Source organism: Cajanus cajan, chromosome 5, assembly GCF_000230855.2.
Source record: "Cajanus cajan strain Asha chromosome 5, NIPB_CcT2T_4, whole genome shotgun sequence".
Classification (NCBI taxonomy): domain Eukaryota; kingdom Viridiplantae; phylum Streptophyta; class Magnoliopsida; order Fabales; family Fabaceae; genus Cajanus; species Cajanus cajan.
In genome coordinates, this window is record NC_138521.1 from 71,400,819 (window position 1) to 71,416,721 (window position 15,903).

General features: G+C 31.7%; 2 protein-coding genes across 3 annotated transcripts; both read left to right on the plus strand.

Moving 5' to 3' along the window:
• The first annotated feature begins 4,376 nt into the window (after positions 1–4,376).
• Positions 4,377–9,965, plus strand: LOC109807658 (beta-glucosidase 46). Its single transcript, XM_020370235.3, is given in 13 exon segments — positions 4,377–4,649; positions 4,723–4,789; positions 5,635–5,693; positions 5,868–5,943; positions 6,064–6,138; positions 6,230–6,317; positions 6,463–6,715; positions 6,926–7,041; positions 7,622–7,877; positions 7,969–8,071; positions 8,146–8,254; positions 9,574–9,739; positions 9,741–9,965. Coding segments are annotated over 13 exon segments (1,581 nt in total). The 5' UTR covers positions 4,377–4,496; the 3' UTR covers positions 9,801–9,965.
• A 376-nt stretch (positions 9,966–10,341) lies between these two features.
• Positions 10,342–13,638, plus strand: LOC109807657 (beta-glucosidase 46). Of its 2 annotated transcripts, none has more exons than XM_020370234.3 (12): positions 10,342–10,523; positions 10,595–10,667; positions 10,747–10,805; positions 11,146–11,221; positions 11,318–11,392; positions 11,620–11,707; positions 11,809–12,067; positions 12,235–12,350; positions 12,431–12,686; positions 12,771–12,873; positions 12,940–13,048; positions 13,298–13,638. In XM_020370234.3, the coding sequence occupies exons 1-12, from the start codon at positions 10,389–10,391 to the stop codon at positions 13,518–13,520; spliced, it is 1,572 nt and encodes a 523-aa protein (XP_020225823.1). In that variant the 5' UTR covers positions 10,342–10,388; the 3' UTR covers positions 13,521–13,638. The 2 variants fall into 2 exon arrangements, with proteins under 2 accessions (XP_020225823.1, XP_029129125.1); XM_029273292.2 differs by having other exon boundaries at positions 10,383–10,523; positions 10,587–10,667.
• Positions 13,639–15,903: the final 2,265 nt, after the last annotated feature.

Sequence of the window (15,903 nt, forward strand, 5' to 3'; positions counted from 1 at the left end):
CTGTACTACATAATGAAGGTCATATCTAATTATTTATATAGTACACTTAGTATTGAATTTTTATATTTCGTCCCATGTTGGATTCATCAAAATCTAGCGTTATTTAATTCTTTCTTTCATTTTGAAGATGAAATTTTCTTGTTTATATCTATTGCAAGATGAGATAAAAGGTTGTATTTTATTTTGCATATCAACTAGTAAAACTTATCAAGTTTTTTTAATAGGAGTGTGTAAAAAATTCAAAACAAATAATAGAGATATTCAAAAAAAATATAAACTGATATATTTTTTATAAAATGGATTGAGAATTAGTTTAAGAGTTAATCACTTATACACTGTCAGTGAAAATTTTTTACACCGATAATCAATCATATTTTTTAATAGTATCATGTCATTTGCTTATTTAATGAAATTAAAATAAAATAAAATAATTTAAAAGATATGATTAGTTGTTAGTATAAAATTTTTTACACAAGCAGTATATGGATAATTAACTCTTAATTAGTTTAATTTTAATTTTTTTAAAAATTTGATTTATGAACAGCTCTATTCTTAGTAGAGATGTACAAAAATTCCAAACGAATTCGTTTTCTAAAAAGTCGATCAAGAATTAATTTAATTTGAATTTTTAAAAAATTTAAAGACTCGTAAACATCTCTACTCCTAGGATACAACAAGAATATCATTACAATATACTCACTTGACTCATATACATGGACACAAATTTTCACTATTATTAGTCTCTTTATATATTTATATTATTTATAACTTGATATATAAACTACTTTCTAAAGACAATACTAGACGTGAAACTTCTCATTTTGTAATACATATATACAATACATAATAAGTATGTAAGAGTGTAGTTCAAGTGTTAAAAGGCAATGAAGAAAATTAAAAATTGGCATACTCACAGAGGAAGTATCCATCTTTTATGTGAATTGTAGCGTAAAAATAACTTTTTAAATTTTACCTACAATAAAAAATTATAAATATAAGTATTTAAATTTTATTTATATTAAATATTTATATATAAAAGTAGTTTTTTATTTTACACACATTTGTATGTAAGAACAAAACATCTGTAAGTATATGGTATTTTTTTTGTAATGTAAATAATTTTATATTATTATATAATTACGAATTGTTATATACAATAAATTTATTTATATTATATTTTTTTAAAAATCATACCTATTATGTTTTTTCATATTAATAATACCTAAAAATTAAATTAGACAAATGTTAAAAAAAATTATGTACATGATTTAATAGAATATCGTAACATTATTTAACAGTTTAAATATATTTTTAATATCTTAAATTTAAAATTATTGTTTTTAATTTCTATAATTTTAAAAAATATTGTTTTAATTCCTTAAATCACTAATAATATATTTGAAAGTGACAGATTGTGACAGTTATACAATATTAACTAAGTTTAATATGATGTTTTTACTTTAAATTTGAAAGACTTTAAATATATCTAACCCTTATTTAATTATAAAATTGAGCCTACATAATGAAAAAAAATGGTATAGTTTTTATTGACTTATTGTATATTTATAGCAACTGTGTACATTTAAAAGGTTAAAATAACTTTATTTTTAAATTTGATTTAAAAGTATCTATAAAAACTATTATTTAATTAATTATAATTTTTAAAGTCTAATTAATACTAATTTTTTAGAGATATAATAATATGACCATTATGATTTTAATTGCTAATAAATTATTAACATTTTAAAAATTAATTAGTTCTTGTTTTCATGATTAATCTATGATGTTTTTTCTTTGAAATAGATCTTAAATTATAATTAATAAATAAGTGAAAATAAAACAAAATCATGAAAATGTATTGACAAGTTATTAGATCTTTTGATAGTGATTAACCGCAAATATATACTATTTTTGGAAATCGTAAATAATAATTGAATATGGTGTAAAAAAAATAATTGATTATATTTATAAATTTTCTTTAAAACCTCATTCTTAAAAAAAAATTGTTTAAAAAATATAAAGTAATTTTACAGTGTGTTTGGTGATTGAAATCATGTCTCACTACCTATTCATCCAATAAAAAATGAGTTAATCACCTATATAATCAGATCTTTTAACAGTACCATGTCAGTTACTTATTTAATGAAATAAAAATAAAATAAAATAATTTAAAAAATTTCATTGGTTATCAGTATAAAAAAACTTTACACTAGCAGTGTATCGATGATTAACTCATAAAAAATTGACAAATCAATTAAAATAGAGTTAATCACTTATACACTGCTAGTGTAAAAAAAATTTATACTGACAACCAATTATATCTCTTAATTGTTCTATGTCACTGTAAACACATTTATTTTTAACAGTGACATAGCATAAATAAGAAATATAATTAATTGATAATATAAAAAAAATTATATTAATAATATATTAGTGATTAATTCATTAAAATAACCACATATAATTTAGAATTTGTTTGGAACTTTTTTCACACCACGGCTGTTCTATCTGAAATTTTTACTTAAATAATATTTTTTTTTTTAAATTACAAAAATGACACCTGTGCAAGTTTATTTACAGGAGTAGACCTGTTTACTGTTCATGCTCGGAATTCGATTCCCCGGGAACCGAATTCTAAGCTTCAAACTTTTTTTTAAATTTTTTTTTTTTCGTGTTTGTGGCCCATTTTGGGCAAATGCTGGAAGTGGAACGACCCGTTCCGGAAGCAGAACTGGCCGTTCTGCTTAAAGAAACAGAGTCTTTTTTTTAAATTAAAACGGGTTAAGAACGGGCCGTTCTGGTTTTGGAACGGGTCGTTACAGGGCCGTTCCAGATTCAAAAAAAAGACGCTGTATCTTTACGCAGAACGACCCGTTCTGCTTCCGGAACGGGCCGTTCCACTTCCAGCATTTGCCCAAAATGGGCCACAGACACGAAAAAAAAAAAATTAAAACTAACTCAGAATTCGGTTCCCGGGGAACCGAATTCTGAGAAAAAAAAAAAAACAATTTTGAAGCTCAGAATTCGGTTCCCCGTTCCGAGTATGAACAGTAAACAAGTCTACTCCTGTAAATAAACTTGCACAAGTGTCATTTTTGTAATTTTTCTTTTAAAAAATATTATTTACGTAAAAATTTCGTTCTATCTCTTAGCGGAACTAGTAAAACCGACTATTGGCCCCAATCAATCATTTTAGAGGAAAATATTATTTTAATTATATATATATATATAACTTAGAATTAAAATATTATTAATTTAAATTATAATTATAATTCTATATAATATTAATTATATATGAATACTATTTTAATATTTAATTCTATAAAATTTTGATAATATATTACAAATAATAATTTTATATATTTATTTAAATTTAAATATATTTATATTTAATTTAATATATTGTACATAATAACTATAATTCTAAAAAATAAAAATACTTACACGTAGATAAAAGAGTATGAAAAGGATAAAATGGTAAATGGATAAATGATTTAATTTAATAAAATATAACTCAAAAATTTAAATTTTCTTTTATTTCTTACTTAATTTTATCCTATCAAATAATTATATATTTTATTTTATTTTATTTTTTACATATTTTCTACCAAATCATTATCACATATTTCTTTCTTTGCCCTTCGAATCTTTTTCCTCCCACAAACAAAGCATTGCATTGTGTTTGATTGAATAGAAACGGTAACAAAATAAGAGAGAGCAAAGAAACTCGTGCAAAGAAATAAACTTGCCAGTTTATTTTATAAAAAATGTATTACAAGAGAAATTTGTAGACGTGAATATGGGAAGGGATTCTAATAAAGTTTTATTTTTTACACTTTTAACTTAAATAATTATATAATGAAATTATTGTTTATTAAAATAATATCACCTCTTGAAAGTGATTGTATTCAAATAAATTGTTATTTATTCAAATAAATAACAAATTTATTGGAAGGATAATATTATAATTTTATTATTAATTATAATTTTTTTATTCATTCAAATCAAATAAATTTATAATATTATTTTTTAATAATTATTTATTTTTCTTAAATCAAATAACTTTATTTTTATTTTATTTTTTTATTTATCTCAGTTTTAAAAAAAAATTTATTTCTCACTTTTTTTCCCCAACCAAATACAGTATTCGAGTTTCTGACGACAGTGTGATATGATTAACGTCTTATCAAGTATCACGTATTATTCTGTAGTCTGTAGGACACTGAGGGATCAAGCAACTACCTTGCCAACCTTCCCATATTGACTAGGGATCCAATAATTGAATTATCTCTCATCATTTATATAGTTTAGTAGCAACATATCATTAATTTATTCAGAAAATAATATAAAATCCGGGCACTTTGATTAATTTATCGAGCACGTTTTGTTCCTTGTAAGTTTAGGCAATTTCGTATGTCAGAACATATTATTAGCATGTGTATATTGTTGACATTGTCACATTGAGAACAAGCTTGCAAGTGAAACAATACACTGCAATGGGGTTTTGTACATGTCACAAAGGTGTGGCTATGCCATTAATCTTGTTCCTGCTGCTCATGTGCTCTCTCACACCAATCTCAGATGGATTAGATCAATCTGTATCTTTCCCCAGCAACTTTCTCTTTGGCACTGCTTCTTCTGCGTACCAGGTTTGCTATCATCTTCATGTTTATCTCTATTTCTTGTGTGTTCACCAATCACTTTTCCCATTATTCTTCCTAGTATGAAGGAGCTTACTTGAGTGATGGCAAAGGGATGAGCAACTGGGATGTCTTCGCTCACAAACCAGGTGATCAAATCAAGACCTCACAAACAACTTTTTTGTATTCTTTCCTTTTAGTTTTACATATTGTTCAAGCTTCAACTTTCGCAAGTCCATATATTGCAGTAGGGATGACAATGGGACTCCATGAGATGAGTAATAGTAAACCCGTCTCCATTGTATGAAAATTGGCTCCATACTTACCCCATATCCACGCGGGTATTTGTTAAGCGGATATCCATGAATTTCTTGAATACTCACGAATATTCATGGATATCTATGGATATTTATAAATTTTTTAAGAAATTAAAAAATTATATTACAAATAATTTTAAATTTATATTTAATGTCATCGAAATATTAAAAATAAAAATTTAATGTTAATTTTAAATTTGTATTTAACGTTAATTCTATTGAAATAATAATAAAAATGCAAGATAATCAATAACTTAAAATACATCAATTTTACACAAGTAAGTGAAAGTCTCATATCACAAAGCTACAATAATTCAATCTCATAATTCCAAACATAAGTAAATAATTTAAAATACATAAATCTTATTGGTCCAATCAAAGCTAAAAAATTAATCAAATTACATCCAACATAATTCTATTGAAAGAAAATAAGATGAGAATGTAGTTTTAGGGTTATGTGGTACAAGGATAATTAGGATATTTAATAAATATTATTAAACGGTACCTGCGGGTATGGATATCATCATACCCGCCCCTGCTTCATTTATAAACGGGTAAAAAATTATACGTCCCCATTATCTGCGAGTATCCAATTAACCTATCCATTTATTATCCGTAATGAATTTTACTCATAGATACTTGCGGGTACGGGTATTTTTGTCGTCCGTACGTTGCAGGTAGTATAGAGGATGGAAGTAATGGCGATGTTGCAGTTGATCAATACCATCGCTATCTGGTAAAAAAACTAAAGCTCACTTCTAATATAGATCATATTTGTACGTCGTGTTTATTTCTGCATAGAAACTTTTATGTACTGGCATATTTGTGCACGAAAATTTTCAGAAAATGCCGTTTAGTGTTGGAGCAAATTTTAATAGATGTTCCTAATTTCAAATTGTCATAAAAACAGGAGGACATTGATCTAATGGAAGCTATAAAAGTCAACAGCTACCGGTTTTCTATATCATGGGCAAGAGTTCTACCAAGTATGCTTTCTGGCTTCTTGTTTTTAACAAAAATTGTGAATGATATCAGCTTAGAAGAGATACTAAGTACTTGCATTTGGTAGTCAATTCACAAGCAGAATTTGCAATGATTTTGAACAGAAGGTAGATTTGGAGAAGTCAACTTGGCGGGTATCGACTACTATAACAGACTCATAGATGCTTTGCTACTCAGAGGTTTGATTTAAATTTTCCTATGCTATGGCTTGCGAGACAAACAATTTTAATTTCATTGACCTGTGTTTGTTGCCAACTATGCTATTCGCAGGTATCCAACCGTTTGTAACATTATTTCACTTTGACATCCCTCAAGAGCTTGAGGACAGATACGGAGCTTGGTTAAGTCCACAATCACAGTAAACAATTACAACTACTTCCCCAATTCATTTTGCTTGCTTAGATTTCGATACAATTGCCGTAGTTCCGAATGCACTTGATAGCCAACATCTTTTCTAGCAGATTTTGGCTTTGACTTGAACAAACATATTTTGATATTTGCAGGGAAGATTTTAAATTCTTTGCGGATATCTGTTTTAAATACTTGGGTGACAGAGTCAAGTATTGGGTCACCTTCAATGAGCCAAATTATATAGTCCCACTTTCTTACCGTGTAGGCAGATTCCCACCATGTCGCTGCTCTAGCAAATTTGGAAATTGCAGTGAGGGGGATTCAGAGAAAGAACCCTTTGAGGTAGCCCATAATATGATCCTATCACATGCAGCTGCAGTTGATATTTATAGAAGCAAATACCAGGTAATCTGATTAGAGGATGACACTAACCCTTATCAAAATAAAAAATTAAAAAAAAAATAGCATTCCATGTATAATGTAGGGACTCAAATCTGTTGAATTTCCACTTAAGCTATAAATTACCATGCTGGTTTTACAAATCAAAGTCAAAAGTGGTACGGGACAGTCGTTCAAAACATTATAAAGTTGCTTTTTCCTTAATGCCATATCCAGACTGAGCAAGGGGGAAAAATTGGCATTGTCTTACACTGTGACTCATATGAGCCGTTAAGCAATTCCACAGCAGATAAATTGGCTACCGAAAGAGCACAATCGTTCAACATTAATTGGTAAAATTTCCTCCTTGTTTACTACAGATATTAGAGATTGATTCAGTAGGTTATATGAAACTAGGTGCAGGTGGATTTTATATGGCATCTCCGTCCTTCATTTTACTAGAAGTTCTAATTTTCTCTCAATTCCTCTCTTCTCTTGGTCTCTATCATGTTTCTCAACATCAGAGCCTTGACAGGAACATCCCTTGTTGCTGCACTGAGAGAATTCTTTTTTCTCACTTTCTATCTCATATTCTTCTAATTTTTTTTTAATTTTATTCTTTACTTTCTAGCACATTTTCCCTCACTGTCTCAGATGATATAGATTCTCGCTCTCATTTTTTTCTCATATCCATTACCCTTCAAACTCAAAATAAGATCTTTTATCATTGATAAAACGAGGAACAAAATACAATTGAGAATCCATCTAGTTTTATATACAAGTCCAAGTGTCCAACTAACGTCTTACCTAACTAACCATAACAAACTAAATCAATCTCCGATATGTGTAATATTGTTCACAGCTAATTCATCTCCAACACAAATCTTCTGTGAATTTGATTCTATCAATAAATACTCCACTATAATAATGCAGGATCTTGGATCCAATCTTATTCGGTAAGTACCCAGAAGAGATGGAGATGATTCTAGGAACCATATTACCTAAATTTTCCAGTAATGACAAAGAAAAATTGAAGAGAGGACTGGATTTCATTGGCATAAACCACTATGCAAGTTACTATGTCCGAGACTGCATATCATCAGTGTGTGAATCTGGGCCAGGAGTCTCCAGAACAGAGGGTTTATATCTACAAACTTCACTAAAAAACGGTGTCCCAATTGGAGAGCTTGTAAGTACATCAACCTTTTTTTAATGATTATGACCCTCACATTTTCACCTTGCAGAAACAAGGTTCAATGATAATTTGTATTGTTATGTAGACTCCATTTAATTGGCTCAATATTTACCCACAAGGCATGAAGAAAATTCTTATCTATCTAAAAGACAGATATAATAACACTCCGATGTTCATTACCGAAAATGGTAAGCAAAGCAGGTTAACACCTTACACCTTTCATGGAGTCTCTGAGCGTTTCTGACTACCCAACCTTTTGTAGGATATGGCAATTTGAATGATCCAGATCTTACCCAGGAAGAATATCTTACTGATTTCAAGAGAATAGAGTACATGTCTGGTCACTTCGATAATCTAATGGCAGCAATGAGGTATACACACTATATATAACAACATATATATTCACCCTTCACGGTTTTGCTTTCATGTTCATCTTCTTGTTTGAACGATGTGGGACTTTGCTTGCATTTCAACAATCTTCCCCTCAAACAAAAGACCACGGTTTAACCCATTCCCTGCAGCGAAAAGGGCCCAAACCCTCTATATAAACTCATGTCCATCTTCTTGTATGACCGATGTCCATCTTCTTGTTTGAAGAATGTGGGACTTTGCTTGCATCCCAACAATCCTCCCCTCAAACAAAAGACCACGGTTTAACCCATTCCCTGCAGCGAAAAGGGCCCAAACCCTCTATATAAACTCATGTCCATCTTCTTGTATGACCGATGTCCATCTTCTTGTTTGAAGAATGTGGGACTTTGCTTGCATCCCAACAATCCTCCCCTCAAACACCAACATCCTCCCCTCAAACAAAGGACCACGGTTTAACCCCTTTGCTTGCATCCCAACAATCCTTCCCTCAAACAAAGACCACGGTTTAACCCCTTTGCTTGCATCCCAACAATCTTCCCCTCAAACAAAGGACCACGGTTTAACTCTTTTGCTTGCATCCCAACAATGTCCATCTTCTTGTTTGACCCATGTCCATCTTCTTGTTTGAAGAATGAGACTTTGCTTGCATCCCAACAATCCTTCCCACAAACAAAGACCACGGTTTAACCTCTTTGCTTGCATCCCAACAATCTTCCCCTCAAACAAAGGACCACGGTTTAACTCTTTTGTTTGCATCCCAACAATGTCCATCTTCTTGTTTGAAGAATGAGACTTTGTTTGCATCTCAACAATCCTTCCCTCGAACAAAGACCACGGTTTAACCCCTTTGCTTGCATCCCAACAATCCTCCCTTGCATCCCAACAATGTCCATCTTCTTGTTTGACCCATGTCCATCTTCTTGTTTGAAGAATGAGACTTTGCTTGCATCCCAACAATCCTTCCCTCAAACAAAGACCACGGTTTAACCCCTTTGCTTGCATCCCAACAATCCTCCTCTCAAACAAAGGATCACGGTTTAACCCATTCCCTGGGGCGGAAAGGGCCCAAACCCTCTATATAAACTCATGTTCATCTTTTTGTTTGAACGATGTGGGACTTTGCTTGCATCTCAACAATCCTCCTCTCAAAATGCCTCTTAACCAATGGAGACAAGTGTGTGTATATAAACTCATATTCATTCTCTTGTCTAAACGATGTGAAATTTTGCTTGCATCCCAATATAAATAAATAAATCATGGCATTATTCTTTATCCTTGACCTTGGACCTAAGTATTTGTGTGTTGTTGATGTGATCAGGGAAGGAGCAGATGTGAGAGGTTACTTTGCCTGGTCCTTGCTCGACAACTTTGAGTGGAAATCTGGGATTTCACTGAAATTTGGACTTCACCACGTGGATTTTGCCACACTGAAGAGAACTCCAAAATTATCAGCAAGTTGGTACAAGCATTTGATTGAAAAGTATACAGAAACTGGAGAGCGTTGTGCCCGAGAATAACAGGGAAAACAGAAAGGAAAATACCTAGCTTGGAACCTTAGCAAGAATGAAAAATGAAATGCATCATGGTTACTATTTGGAGCACCTGTTCATATTTATGGAATGTTGTACTTGTAATCATATATTTTCGACCCAACACGTTTGACACTATCATAATTAAAAAATATATATATTTGAACACCTTTCTCACGCAGTTCTGATACGAATACATCCCCTACACGACTTGGACACGAGGATAAAGGCAAAGACAGGGAATCTATACTTTCTCTCGACAATTAAAATTAAAAAAAATAAAGACTTATACAAGCAAAGAGATGGAATTTATGCATTTTTTTAAAAGAGATCTTTTTCACAAAAATTACTAGTTGTTTTAATTTTTAAAAGACATAATTTATCTTATCTTGTATTTTTTTTTTTATATAAAGACAACATTGTATTTTATCTATAAGGATCATTATTATATGAAAATTATAAAGATTTAAAATATATTTTTAAGTTTAAAATAAATAAGCATTTAAAAATTTTGTGCACGCGTTGCACGGGTTTAAAACTATATATAAAGATATGAGAGTGAGAGCATGATTGACGTGGATGTAGACTAAAGAATCTTATAGCAATGGTTTCCACTTGCACAGTATTTGTGTTCATATTTTTGGTTGCACCATATCAGCTCCTTGTTCTCTCAAACCACTTGGATCTTTCTCCGCTTCCCACTGATTTCCTCTTCGGCACTGCTTCTTCGTCTTACCAGGTTCACTTTCAACTTCTTTTTCAACCTTAACTTTTCTTTCTCATTCACTCACTCCCATATCAGTCCAACAGTATGAAGGAGCTTATAAGAGTGATGGCAAAGGCCTAAGCAACTGGGATAACTTCACTCATGGTCACGGACAAGGTCACCTCTTAATAATATTAATTAACTACTATTTTAGCCTTCTTTCTTAACTACCAATTTCATTCATGCCTGTTTGCAGGTCGAATACTCGATGGGACCAATGCGGATATTGCTGATGATCATTATAATCGTTACCTGGTATACCATCAGCCTACCCTTTACTTTTTATTATACTTAAATTACATGACACCATTCTATCTAAATTCATTAATAATTTAGAAATAATCAATATCAGTCTAAACTTAAATAGATACATAATCTTACAAAGTATTAATTTTCTTAAGTAAAATAAATACCTTATCATAGATAATTTCGTTAAATAAACAATATTATAATTCTAATTAAACAATATTATAATTCTAATATTATAATTCTAATTAACATGATTGTCCTACGTGGACCTAACGCGATAACCTTCTGCATTTGAATTCGGCGAATAAGGCAAAAGCAATTATAATTTTCATGGATCAAAACGCAGGAGGATATAGATCTAATGAAAGCTTTGGGAGTAAACAGCTACAGGCTATCCATTTCATGGGCAAGAATTCTACCAAGTATGCTCCTCCTTCGAATGCATTACTAAAAGTGAAAAAAAATATTGCAACTCAGATTGTAACAGATTCTTGGTATGTATATATGATTTTCAACAGGGGGTAGATTTGGAGAGGTCAACCATGCAGGTATCGACTTCTATAACAGACTAATTGATGCTCTACTACTCAAAGGTAACTCAGATTTTATTTTATTTTTAATTTTCATCCTAGTAATGATAGTTACCCAGAGGATTTTCCTTACACACCTTGCCAGCAAGCAAAATATATAATTTAGTAGTAAGTTTGAGTTTGACAATTGTTTAAATAAACACATGAGATTAGTGAGGAAAAATCCTGTAACAACTCGTCACTCTTTTCTTTGAGTAAAAATATATTCGACATGCATCTTTTCTCAACAGGGATCCAACCCTTTGTGACTCTTAGTCACTATGACATTCCCCAAGAGCTGGAGGACAGATATGGGAGTTGGCTAAGTCCCCAATCACAGTAAGCAACCAGTTTTCTAGTTTACCTGAAGAAGTTTCAATACCAAACAGATCATTGATATGAACTCTTAAATATCGTGCTTTCATGTTTTTGATGAGCAGGGAAGATTTTGCATATTATGCGAACCTATGTTTTAAAACCTTTGGTGACAGAGTTAAGTACTGGGTCACATTCAATGAGCCAAATAACCTAGTGCCACTTGGCTACCGTTCAGGTTTATTTCCTCCATGTCGTTGCTCTGGCCCATTAGGAATGGCAAAATGCGGTGGAGGAGATTCAGAAAAGGAACCCTTTGTAGCAGCTCATAACATTATCCTGTCACATGCAGCTGCAGTTGATATCTATAGAGCCAAATACCAGGTATTGTAATGCAGTTCTCAGCATCATAACATAAGCAATTATGATCACAACAATAACAACAACAAAAAAAAACTTTGGAAACCCAATTATTTGATAAAAACACGAGACGTTATCAATTTCAATTTTTAAATCATTGTAAAATTTGTACTTTATGGATGAAACATTAGACTGAGCAAAAAGGAAGAATCGGTATAGTCCTTCAACATGAATGGTATGAACCGATAAGCAATTCAACAGCTGACATTTTGGCTACCGAAAGAGCAAGATCATTCACCTTCAATTGGTTAGTTCTTCTTCAATAGCCAGTTCTATTTGTTCAATCAACTCTCCCAGTATACTCTTTAACACTTTATTGTAAAGCAGGTTCTTGGATCCAATCATATTGGGAAAGTACCCCACAGAGATGGAGAATGTTCTTGGAAGCCTCTTACCCAAATTTTCCAGCAACGAAAAAGAGAAACTCAAGAAAGGATTGGACTTCATTGGCGTCAATTACTACACAGCTTTCTATGTCCAAGACTGCATGTACTCCGCGTGCAAATCAGGACCCGGGATTTCCAGAACAGAGGGTTCATACCTGAAACTTGGAGAAAAAAATGGTGTCGCAATTGGTGAACGTGTACGTACCCCTCAAACTTTTTACAAAGATTATCACCTTTTTTTCCCATGCTCCGCCAATTCTGAATATTCTATTGTTGTGCAGACTTCATTTAGTTGGTTTAATATTTACCCAGAAGGCATGGAAAAATCTGTCACGTATGTGAGAAATAGATACAACAATACTCCAATGTTCATAACTGAAAATGGTAAGCAAAACCTACTATTTTTTTTCAGACTTTCTGTTCATTGCTGATCATCCAAATATTTTATAGGGTATCCCGAACAAGATGACCCAAAATTCACTTCGGAAGAACATCTTAATGACTTTAAAAGAATAAAGTACATGGAGGATCACATAGAGGCCCTATTAGCAGCAATAAGGTAAGAATATAAAAAAAATTTAAAAATTTAAAAATTTAAAAATTCTAGCAATATAAAACAGGATAGGATATGTATAAAAACCATTCGCAAGGATTCCATTTTCAGTATATTGTTATCTATTATGCTCATCTATCATCTAACTAGAATTCTATTTAACCAAATGCTGGGAACACCCTCATCTCTGATTACTTTTGAGACTAATCAAACATGAGAATAAAATGGATTTCCCCAACCTTCTCTCTCTTTCAGGAAAGGAGCAGATGTGAGGGGATACTTTGCCTGGTCCTTGCTCGACAGCTTTGAGTGGATATATGGATATACTGTAAGATATGGGTTCCATCATGTGGATTATGCCACGTTGAAGAGAACTCCAAGATTATCAGCAAGTTGGTACAAGCAATTCCTTGTAAAGTACAAGGAAACCTTTTCATTGGGCATCAGAGGGAAAGAAAAACTCGTACAACACACTTGAAACAAAAAGCTTATAACCTAAATGTAGAACCTTATCGGCTACAATTCTTAGTTTATGATATATTGTCAGTACTTCTGCCTTTAATCAAATGATGCTTCGTTCCCTCTTTGTACTAAAACCTAGTGATTGATCGCCAACTTACGAATTAATGATGTTATTAAATATCAAGACACACCCATGAAATCGTGATTCATGCAAAAGTAGTCATTGTATAACAGTAAATTTGTGTGGCACCTTGCACCATTCGAGTCACCCAAACAGGAAAGGAATAAAACTTTAGTATAACTGTAGTTGGAAATAAAGCCAATAGTTACATTATAATAGTAGTCATTGTAATTCTATTGGATTTGGAGCAACTGAGAATAGCACGAACTTGTTCAGTGATTGAAAATGTTACATGCTTACTCAGAAGATAAATTTGTGTTAAAGAATGCTGAAATAACTTTTGGATTTTAAAACCAAGAGATACTTAAGAAATGTATAAAACAAGACACTAAAAAGTCAAGGAACCTTTAACATGAACCAGCTGTAGAAGAAGAGGAAAGAGTCAAGGAAGAGATGCAAACATTGACTATTTGTTGACAATTATATTACTACTTCAAGCAAATGGTTTACATTCTGAGATAACACACAATTACCAACGTAACAAGCTTAGTAGAAACCAACATGTTAAAATGCAGGAAATAATGTTGAACAGGAAACCTCTTAAGAATTAAGCTGCTCTAACATGTTAATAACCATTTCTTTTAAAAGTTGTACCTTTCTGTATCAAAGCTCCAACTTCAATACCTAAGCTAGGACCAAATGGTAAGAGAACCAACCCGTGAATAACATCCCTTATGTGCCAAAGTGGGCCGGGACCCGTGGGCCAACCCGACCCACCTTGAAAACGGGTCGGTCTAGGCCAAAAAAATTTGAAGTTTTATAGTAGGTGGGTATATCTTAACCCGGCCCACTTTGGCCCGGGTTTAGCCCAGGTGGGCTGGGTAACCCACCAACCCACCATTATTTTTTTTGCAATAAAAATTTAAGTATGATTTGTAGTTAATTTTATATAATGGGATATTAAAAATTTTTATTTTAAACTTTTATCATGATTTATATTTAATTTTGTATGATGAGTTATGACTTATGACTATTAATGATGTTAATTTTATGACTATTATGTTAATTTATAATTAATTTAAAATTTTAAATTTTGTTGATAATTTTTTTAAAATTTTTGATGGACTGGTGGGCTGGCCCGTATAACCCACCAACCCGAGGTGGGCTAGGCCGAGCCAAATTTTTTTTGAAAAATCAAAAGTGAGCCAGGTTGAGTTGGCTCGTTTTTAAAGTGGGTCAAGGTAAGCCGGTCCACATGGGCCGGACTGGCCCGTTTTGACAGCACTATGTGCCATTGACATTAATCCAATATTTAAAGACACATTCCTACTAGAAAATTCATATTCTTTAATAAATTAGCCATTACAAAAGGCAACAGATTAATTACTTTAATTTTATTAGTATGTATTCAGTGTAGCATTTCATCCGAAGCTAAAATAGGTTAGAGTAATTTATAGGTGAGTAAGAAAACAGCTGTGCCTAGACTCCACAGGAAGCTATGATTCCAACACATTCAGAATGCGGCATCGCGTTGAGGTCTATGGATATGAGTTTGCTACGACATAATAAGCCTCTCTAGTTCAAAAATAAATGGGAAGCGGAAATGAGTGAAAGCCATGACGTTTTGGAACAGCATTTCGTTTATCAATTTCTGCGGCAACACCAACGTACTCTTCATTCTCTTTCATCCTCTCAGACTGTATGTCTTCATTCGTCATTTTAGGCACTTCTAATATTCGTTGATATAAGTCCATTCATAACTGATGTCACCTAAATTAAAATATCTGATCGTTGGCAATATTTGTTTAAGAAAGTGGATAATTTTTTAAAAAAATCATATAAATATAAAATAGATAATCACATCATATAATTAGATTAAAAAAAAAAATTGATTCATATTCTTAAGCAAATCAAATTAATTTATCTATTTTATAAAAAAAAATTGATGAGTCAAACAAATTTAATTTAGATCAGGTTGGCTCAATTTGAGTTTTTCAAAATTTTAATTCATTAACAACCCTTTTTATGACATTATTGAGGGAAAAAATGAGTAGAAAACAAATAGCATGAGATTGAAGTTTATGACATTATAATAATTGTTACAGGATTTAATTTAGTAAATCCCTTAACAGACATGTAGGGTTTTATTAGCTCTGTTCCTTAATGGGTCCCATCAAAACCTTATGGAATTAATGACACATGTAGACCTAGTAGCTTGTCAGCCATCTGGATAAACAGCAGGCTGAATATTATAGTAAGAAATTTGAATAAAATTAAT